This window comes from Eucyclogobius newberryi, unplaced genomic scaffold (genome assembly GCF_026437365.1).
Source record: "Eucyclogobius newberryi isolate DKJ021-1_F unplaced genomic scaffold, fEucNew1.0.hap1 SCAF_6, whole genome shotgun sequence".
In the NCBI taxonomy this organism is placed as follows: Eukaryota; Metazoa; Chordata; class Actinopteri; order Gobiiformes; family Gobiidae; genus Eucyclogobius; species Eucyclogobius newberryi.
This window is the reverse complement of record NW_027316278.1, coordinates 8,431,815-8,441,785: the sequence shown is the minus strand read 5'-3', so window position 1 is coordinate 8,441,785 and position 9,971 is coordinate 8,431,815. Positions and strand designations below refer to the sequence as shown.

The window sequence follows — 9,971 nt, the reverse complement described above, 5'->3', positions numbered from 1 at the left end:
TATTTAAAGCCTCTACAGATGCTTCCCATTGTTCACCCCAAAGCCACAATAGGCATGTTTACGCTGCGCTCTTGTCTTTTCCTATTACCCGCCGACAATTTTTAGCACAGTCTAATTTTGACCCCCTAAATGATACGGCTTTGTTCGTGGGATGAATTACTACCATTTTGTGCCCTCGCATCACATTTGTCCCGCGTATATAAGCCGGGCAGAATGGAGAAGTCTGATCGGAGTCGGGCGTCGTTCAGGTTTGCTCGCGGAAAGAGGACTTGAGGTGAGTCGTTTGGCCTTTTTGAAGCCGTGTAAACATGGAGTGTGTCACTAACGCTGCTCTGTTGCTGCTCACAAGATGGGAGTTAAAACTGTTTGGACGGTGATCGGTGCCTTGTTCCTGCTGACGCTTGTGAAGTCTAAACCCGTGAGTTGATCTGATCTAAACGACCAGCACTCGTGATCGTGTCTGATTTACCAACTTGAGCTGCCATTGGATGTTCTATATATCGAGGACACAAACAAGTTGGTTTTAGTTTGAATCTGGCAACCCAAACCATGTTAATGATAGAATGTTTGTGTTTTTATAGTAGTTTTAATGCCTTTTTTTTTTTCTCCCCTTGGATTAGTTTATGTACAAATTACACAAGAGTATTTAGGCATTTCTTTAGCTCGAAAGATCGTAAGTATGGCAACACTAAACATGAACAACTCTGACATACAACAGAATATTTTTCTACAACATTGACACACTGCATTTTTGTTTTTGGTGAACAAATGAATATATTACACAAGAGTAAGACCTTTTGTATTCTAATTGTAAACTAAAGCAAGAAACGTATACCTGCACAGAACTTTATTGTAGTCTGCATGCACAAATTTACACCCTCAATATTTGATTTGTTGTCTCTTAAATCAAACTGAAATGTGTTTCTATTGCTTGCATACATTTGTTTCGCAAACCGAGGTTAAAAAACAAGACAAATAACTTGCTGCAGCTTAATTTAAGTCTTGAGCACTTTTCTAGACTAGAATAGCCGGGTTCAACTTGAATAAAAGTATAAATTCTCAAATGTGTTCTCCATTTACAGGTGTATTTAAACACTGCAGCAGATGAGTCCGACTCTGAGGAAGTCGACTCGTCTGAGGAGGCTGTAAATGAAGAGGTGGAGGAGGTGGAGGAGCCCGAGCTTCCAGAGGCTACGGCAACGGAATCCACAGTCACCGAGGCCGCCGACGTCATGGAACCAAGCGAACCGCCTGCCACCATGATCGCCTTGCCCGCGCCCACAGACACCACGGACGCCGCCCTCCCTCCGGACGCCGCCCTGCCTCCCGACGCCACGGCGGCCGCCGCCCTGCCTCCAGATGCCACGGACGCCGCCGCCCCAGAGGCCACGGACGCCGCCGCCCTACCTTTCGATGCCACGGACCCCCAGACTTCAACGGACGGACTGCAGATGCTTCCAGACGACCAGTCACCGACTTCTCCAGACTCTCCGGACCGGCTCGCTCCAGACGCAGACGTGGGCGCGGCGATTGCTACAGATTTGCCACCGCATCTCGACCACGTGCAGCAGGAAGCGCTCCCGGTTTCCACGCCGCCTGCTCCGTACGCCAAGGGCAAGGCTTCTCGTATGGCGGTCGTCAAAGCGCTGCCCGTGCGCGTCAACCCCGGGGTGCCAGTTTGCTTCACGTTTCAGTACGCAGCGCCGCAGTACGACCCGCCCAGAGGAGACAGCTATTGAATTCAAGAGTGACTTTTTATATGCAGGCTTTTGTGAATCGGTGTAATTTAAACTTGACATTGCCATTTTGTTTGACAAGAAGCGCTACATTTGATTGTGACCGCGCTGTTGAACCTCAAGTCTTCAGTTTTTGCACATCCAATTTCAGATGTTTTGGTAGTACTGCTTTTAAATGTGCTTAGTAAACGTATGCTATGTATTTGATAACTGAATTAACTAGACGTGAGGGACAACTGTCTACACATGTTGTGGATGGGCTATGCAAGAAAATATCTTAAGCAGAACTGATTAATGCAATCTTTGATCAGTAAACAACTTATTAAACTACTTTATTGATTTCTTTGTTTGTGTAAATGTGACGTGTCTTCAAATAAAAAGTCATTGTGTTGCAAACTTGCAAGCGAGTACTGTAATTTGATATATTAGCGGTTTGGTGACACTGCTTGGCCATCCAGAGTGTCTGGTCAGGCAATGATATGCTCAGGTGAGAAAAGAGAATGAGGAGACACGGCGACTGGTCAAGAGCTCTATTGAAACATTCAGGTACATTCAGATTGCCTTTTCTTCTGATTCTCCTTGGATTCCTCCCTGATCTTATCGACTTGTTGCTTTTTATTTTACTGGTAGATAGCGGACAACTGAAGTGCATTTACTGCCACCTACTGTAGTTGTAAGTCTTATTTTTTTATTTTTTAATCATCCATGCAGTTTGTCTTGACCATTGAGTACGGATCATGTTCAAAGTCCCTCGCCGCTTCCTCTGGAAGACGTTCCTCTGCAAGACGGTCCTCTTCCTCTGCAAGACGTTTTGCTTCCTCTGCTTCCTTTGCAAGACGTTCCTCTTCCTTTGCCAGACGTTCCTCTTCCTTTTTACGGTAGTATTCATCAACGGCATATTGATATTTGGCACTAGTGAGGCCAAACAGAGAGGCCAGTCTCTCACCCAAGTAATCAACTATTGAGATGGTTAAAGTTGCCACTTGCACCACTAAAGAACGCCAGGTCACTTCGGGTGCCTTGGGAGTGGGTTCTTCCTCGTCATCGGTGCTGTACTCGATGGTTTCTCCATTGGTGAAGTAGATTGTCCTACTAGGGGACTTTACCTCCTCTGACTCATCTTCCATTTCCCAAGAATCGCTCTCGCCCATATCGGCCACCTACTGTAGTTGTACGTCTTCAAAACTCGTCTTCTACACTATACCGTATTTATAAACTAAACAAAAACTTAATTAATGGCTTCTACTTATAATATGGTACTTGGTATTCAAGTGTCACATTACCGCCACCGACTGTAGTTGTTAGTCTTAGACTTTAGACTGTTGTACCGCTGCTTATATTCATTTATCTTCAAAGCACATGAGGTCATCAGACTATGTGACGTCATCAAACTATGTGACGTCATCAAGCACTCTTTCACGCAATGGCTGAAGCGCCCTCTACTGGACGAGAAAATAATAAAGTCTAACGAATAAACTATCTTATTCTGAGTTCTAAATCAGAATTAAAGTCTAAAGAATGAATAAATAATGTAACATTTGGATACCAACTGCCATAAAACACCAAAGAAGAAGAATTAAGTCGCTCTTTCTCCTTTGAAAAAATATACATACATGTATTTCACAATATAGCGTAAAACACATACTTTGAAGACGTACAAAGTGTTTATTTGTTTTTTCATTAATTTATGTTCAGTTATTTATTATCATTTATTCTGTTCTTTCTTCTCCAAACGGAGACGTTAGCTGCATGATCTTTTTTATTATCGGTTAGCTGCCAACAAGTTTGACCCTCTGCGGCCACAGTACTGCTACGTCAGACGTAAACACTAGAAGCTAACGGAGCTAGCTGAGCTAGCTGTAGCGCTAGTGATATTAAAATGGGTTTTACACTTTATTCTCTGATTCAGGCTGCAATTCTGTGCGTGAACGCCGTCGCTGTGCTTCATGAAGAAAGATTTTTGAGTAAAAGTGAGTCACTTTTGTCGTAATGATGGTTTATTTTCGGCATAACTTCAAAAGAAAGGAGCCGCTAATGCAAAATGACTGTAACTCATGGATCTATAACGTTATATCGTTATGGTGCAGGTTCTATACAAGAACCTTTAAAAGTTCTTCACTGGAGGCAAACGTGAGATGGGTCTTAAAGTAATTTCAATTAACAAGTTATAATTAGCCACAGAATAATCAACATTCTATAATATGTGTGTTTCAATACTAAGGAATATGATCGATACTCGGTCGGTATAAATTCTGATATTGATTTAGGAAAAAAAATAAACTTTTACCACGTGGTCTTATAGTAGTATAGTAAATCTTTGTAATACTGTTCAGAAAAGGTCAGGAAGATAGTTTTGACAAATGTGAGCGATGTCAGAACCTGGTAAGTGTATTTTCCAATATTGATTTGATTATTTTTAGTTTATACCAGGGATTTCCACACTTTCCAGACCGGTACTCCCAAAATAACCAACCAATCTGTAATAACTATTAAAATGAATTAGATTTATTTGTATTTTAGTGGTTTAATGTGTTATCTGACCCAATTTCACCAAAACTCTTAAATGTTAAAAAATAGTAGATTTAATTATTATATTTTGAAATCATCTCGTGACCCCCAGGTATTCATTGTTTTACTAAAATTTTTGTCATTAAAAACAAAACAAAAATCATATTTATGTCTGATTCCAGTTTATTATTGAAGTGATTTAAATGTTTCCGCCTCCATTCAGTAATTGTCAACATTCTGATGACATAACATTTTAATGGATCTCTGATTGAAATGTCACAACTATTGCTTGGTTCAACATCACAAAATGCATGTGAATTTAGCAGGTGTTTTATTATGCCATCCATCCATCCATCTTCTGCCGCTTTATCCGGGGCCGGGTCGCGGGGGCAGCAGTCTGAGCAGGGACTCCCAGACTTCCTCCTCCCCAGACACTTCCTCTAACTCCTCCGGGGGGATCCCGAGGCGTTCCCAGGCCAGCCGAGAGACATAGTCTCTCCAGCGTGTCCTGGGTCTTCCCCGGGGAATCTTCCCGGTGAGACATGCCTGAAACACCTCCCGAGGGAGGCGCCCAGGAGGCATCCGGAACAGATGCCCGAGCCACCTCAGCTGGCTCCTCTCGACGTGGAGGAGCAGCGGCTCTACTCCGAGCTCCCCCCGTGTGGCCGAGCTCCTCACCCTATCTCTAAGGGAGCGCCCAGCCACACGGCGGAGGAAACTCATTTCGACCGCTTGTATCCGCGATCTTGTTCTTTCGGTCACTACCCAAAGCTCATGACCATAGGTGAGGGTAGGAACGTAGACCGACCGGTAAATAGAGAGCTTTGCCTTTCGGCTCAGCTCCCTCTTCACCACAACGGTCCGATGCAGCGACTGCATCACTGCAGCCGCTGCACCGATCCGCCTGTCGATCTCACGCTCCATCCTTCCCTCACTCGTGAACAAGACCCCGAGATACTTGAACTCCTCCACTTGGGGCAAGGACACCCCACCCACCTGGAGAGGGCAAGCCACCTTTTTCCGGTCGAGAACCATGGCCTCGGATTTGGAGGTGCTGATTCTCATCCCAGCCGCTTCACACTCGGCTGCAAACCGTCCCAGTGCATGTTGCAGGTCCGGGTTTGATGGAGCCATCAGGACAACATCGTCTGCAAACAGCAGAGATGAGATCCTGTGGTCCCCAAACCGGACACCCTCCGACCCCTGACTGCGCCTTGAAATTCTGTCCATAAAAATTATGAACAGAACCGGTGACAAAGGGCAGCCCTGGCGGAGTCCAACATGCACTGGGAACAGGTCTGACTTACTGCCGGCAATGCGAACACAGCTCCTGCTCCGGTCATACAGGGACCGGACAGGGGCCCCGGACCCCGTACTCCCGGAGCACCCCCCAAAGGTCACCCCGAGGGACACGGTCGAAAGCCTTCTCCAGATCCACAAAGCACATGTGGACTGGTTGGGCAAACTCCCATGAGCCCTCGAGCACCCGATGGAGGGTATAGAGCTGGTCCAGTGTTCCACGACCGGGACGAAAACCACTCTGCTCCTCCTGAATCCGAGGTTCGACTATCGGTCGGATTCTCCTCTCCAGTACCTTGGAATAGACCTTACCCGGGAGGCTGAGGAGTGTGATCCCTCTGTAGTTGGAACACACCCTCCGGTCCCCCTTCTTGAACAGAGGGACCACCACCCCGGTCTGCCCGAACGCCACGCGATGTTGCAGAGACGTGTCAACCAAGACAGTCCTACAACATCCAGATACTTTAGGTACTCAGGGCGGATCTCATCCACCCCCGGAGCCCTGCCACCGAGGAGTTTGCGAACAACCTCAGTGACTTCAGCTTGGGTGATGGATGAGCCAGCCTCCGAGTCCCCGGTCTCTACTTCCTCTTCGGAAGACGTGACTGAGGGATTAAGGAGGTCCTCAAAGTATTCCTTCCACCGTCCGACGACATCCCCAGTTGAGGTCAGCAGGCCTCCACCCGCACCGTAAACGGTGTTGGTGAGACACTGCTTCCCCCTCCTGAGGCGCCGGACGGTTTGCCAGAATTTCTTTGGTGCCGACCGATAGTCCTCCTCCATGGCCTCCCCGAACTCCTCCCAGGCCCGGGTTTTTGCCTCTGCGACAGCACGAGCCGCGGCTCGCTTGGCCTGCCGATACCCGTCGATGACCTCCGGAGACCTACAAGCCAGAGTGGCGTGATAGGCCTCCTTCTTCAGTCTGACGGCATCCCTTACTTCCGGTGTCCACCACCGGGTTCGGGGGTTGCCGCCACGACAGGCACCGGAGACCTTGCGACCACAACTCCGAGCAGCCGCATCAACAATGGAGGCGGAGAACATGGTCCACTCGGACTCAATGTCCCCAACCTCCCCCGGGACATGGGAGAAGCTCTCCCGGAGGTGCGAGTTGAATACCCTACTGACAGAGGGCTCCACTAGACGTTCCCAACAGACCCTCACAATGCGCTTGGGTCTGCCAAGTCTGTCCGGCTTCCTCCTCCGCCAGCGGATCCAACTCACCACCAGGTGGTGATCGGTTGACAGCTCTGCCCCTCTCTTCACCCGAGTGTCCAGGACACGCGGCCGGAGGTCTGATGACACGACAACAAAGTCGATCATTGACCTCCGGCCTAGGGTGTCCTGGTGCCATGTGCACTGATGGACACCCTTGTGCTTGAACATGGTGTTCGTTATGGACAATCCGTGGCTAGCACAGAAGTCCAATAACTGAACACCGCTCGGGTTCAGATCGGGGAAGCCGTTCTTCCCGATCACCCCTCTCCAGGTGTCACTGTCATTGCCCACGTGGGCGTTAAATTCCCTCAGTAGAACAACGGAGTCCCCGGTCGGTGCACTGTCCAGTACCCCTCCCAAGGACTCCAAGAAGGCCGGGTACTCTGCACTGCTGTTCGGCCCGTAGGCCGCCACAACAGTGAGAGACCTGTCCCCCACCCGAAGGCGGAGGGACGCGACCCTCTCGTTCACCGGGGTAAACTCCAACACGTGGCGGCTGAGCTGAGGGGCTATCAGCAAGCCCACACCAGCCCGGCCGCCTCTCCCCGCGGGGCAACACCAGAGAAGTGGAGCGTCCAGCCCCTCTCAAGGAGATGGGTTCCAGAGCCCAAACTGTGCGTGGAGGTGAGGCCGACTATATCTAGTCGGTATCGCTCAACCTCCCGCACAAGCTCAGGCTCTTTCCCCCCCAGCGGGGTGACGTCCTCTCCTTGAACCGACACCTTAACGTGGTGGAGGGGTTTGAGTGCCCGAATGATCCCGGGAGCTATGTTGTCGGGGGCTTCATGCCCCTGGTAGGGTCTCCCAAGGCAAACAGGTCCTAGGTGACGGGTCAGACAAAGATCGGTTCAGAAGCCTCTTATGACGACGACACGAACAAGGCCGTTTACGTCGCCCGGATCGGCGTCACCGGGGCCCCATCCTGGAGCCAGGCCTGGGATGGGTGCTCCATGGCGAGCGCCTGGTGGCCGGGTCTTACCCCACGGGGCCCGGCCGGGCACAGCCCGAAAGAGCGACGTGGGGCCGCCCTCCCGTGGGCCCACCACCCGCAGGAGGATCCATAAGGGGCCGGTGCAGAGAGATCTGGGCGGCAGTCGACGGCAGGGGCCTCGGCGACCAGATCTCCAGACACAGAGACTAACTCTGGGGACATGGTGTTTTATTATGATTGTATGAATATATCGGGGTGATGTAGCTTTGCTTGTTGACTTTACAGCAGCTACAGCACTACCTTTTGACACTACCTTTTGTCTTTACAGTTGGCTGGGGAGCGGAAACGGGAGTCGGGGGCTTCGGTGATGAACCAGGAATCAAAACGCAGATGATGACCCTGGTCCGCTCTGTCAGAACCGTCATGAGAGGTGATTAAGACTGGAGAGACCACCACACTTTACTTGTGCTTCGGTCATTTCTAATGGCCAATGATCCACTTGAGTCAGTGAGAGTCTGTGGTTTAAACGTGGAGTTCAGACTTTTTGGGTGTTAAATGCAACGGATTAAAAAGTCTGTTTGTTCATGACATTATTATCGGAAGACACGTGTATTTGTTGTAATTAGGCTAAATAAAGTTGAATTAAAAAAATAATCGAAATCAGTCGATACAAGGGGAAAAGTTCCTGATGTTTTTTTGTCATATTGTCTGCTCGTTATAAACAAATGAACAATTATGAAAGATAAAGAATGATACATAAAATTGAACTTAAATCTTGCACTGAAGATAAAGATGGAGTGGAATGAGTTATAAAACGAGTAGTTTAAAAAAAGCCTTCTAAACTTTTTGTACTTTTACCTGCTATGTATACCGTATAGCAGGCAAAGTGTCTACAGAGTACGACATTACTATATTACAGTGAAAAGGGTGGAAAGTAACTAATTACGGTACAGACATGTTTCTGCAGAGGTCTATATAAGATAAGATAAGATATTCCTTTATTGTCCCACATGGGGAAATTTAATTAATGCAACGCAGGTAGATACAGAGGCAGACACAGAAGAAAAGAACAGATCACTTATAGGAAGTTTGAAAAAACACTTTCAGTAGAAGATCTCCTATAAACAAAAACTCCCATAGACAAAACCCAACAAGGGATGGAGGGGGAAAATATATATATATATACACACTATACTATACTATACTATACTATACTATTACTATACTTATACTATACTTATACTATACTATACTAATTAAGATAAGATAAGATATTCCTTTATTGTCCCACATGGGGAAATTTCATTGATGCAACGCAGGTAGATACAGAAGAAAAGGATGGAGGGGAAAAATAATAAAGATAAAAATAAACAAATAAATAAATACCATTGCATGTGATCACGACAGTAATTGCACATGAATGTGTCACGACAGCACATAGATTGCACATGAATTTCACAGTAATTGCACATGAATCACGACAGTAATTGCACATATGACGGAATTGCACATGGTTAGGTCAGTATTGCGAGTGTTCAGGACTCTGTACAAGAGAATGTGTCGATTGTGGTTTAAAACTACTTAATTCAGCTGTTTGATTAAAGAGTTTTATATGAAAGCCTGATATATAAAATTGCGGTAAAAAGCGTGTTGATACGTATCTAGTACTTTGAGTAGTTTTGGTTTTTTGTACTTTACATTGTCATCGCTGTCAGAAACTATGAAAGTGTGAAATGGCTGTGTAATGGGGTATTTATAATATAATAGGAGGCAATGTTATCTACTTCATTTCTGTTTTGTAGTTTATTAAAATAAGATTGTGTTTCTCTTTCAGTGCCGTTGATTGGTGTAAATTCCATCTGTATCGTTCTGTTACTTCTGTTTGGATGAAGACGAGGGACTGATTAAGAGCAGTGGGCAATTCTACAAATGCACATGACAATGAATGTTTGGAAAAGTAATTTAATTAGAATGAATTCATATTGAAATAAATGTTTTTGTTATACACTGGACAATAATTTTGATCTATTTAGTTACTATTTATGTCATTGGGTAAAACTTACTTAAATTAATAGTTGAAGAGTAAGAGGTGTGAAAAGTAATATTCAATCCTTGTTTGTGGTAAGCCGGGGCGTGGGGGACAGAACCACCATGTGCCTCTGGAAGTCACACAAGGTTCTGTGTTTGAGACCGGATTGTGCCGATTTCCACATCAAGTTGTCTTTTTATGAATTACAAACTTAACTTGAAAAGTCACACTTTGGAGATTATAGTGATAT

The 9,971-nt window shown here is 46.6% G+C and overlaps 1 protein-coding gene across 1 annotated transcript; it reads left to right on the top strand.

Moving 5' to 3' along the window:
* Positions 1 to 3,560: 3,560 nt before the first annotated feature.
* Positions 3,561 to 9,710, top strand: LOC140347275 (immediate early response 3-interacting protein 1-like). The gene is made up of 3 exons (XM_072433664.1): positions 3,561 to 3,706; positions 8,021 to 8,122; positions 9,527 to 9,710. Exons 1-3 carry the CDS (start codon positions 3,616 to 3,618, stop codon positions 9,580 to 9,582), a joined length of 249 nt encoding a protein of 82 aa, XP_072289765.1. The 5' UTR covers positions 3,561 to 3,615; the 3' UTR covers positions 9,583 to 9,710.
* The last annotated feature ends 261 nt before the right edge of the window (positions 9,711 to 9,971 follow it).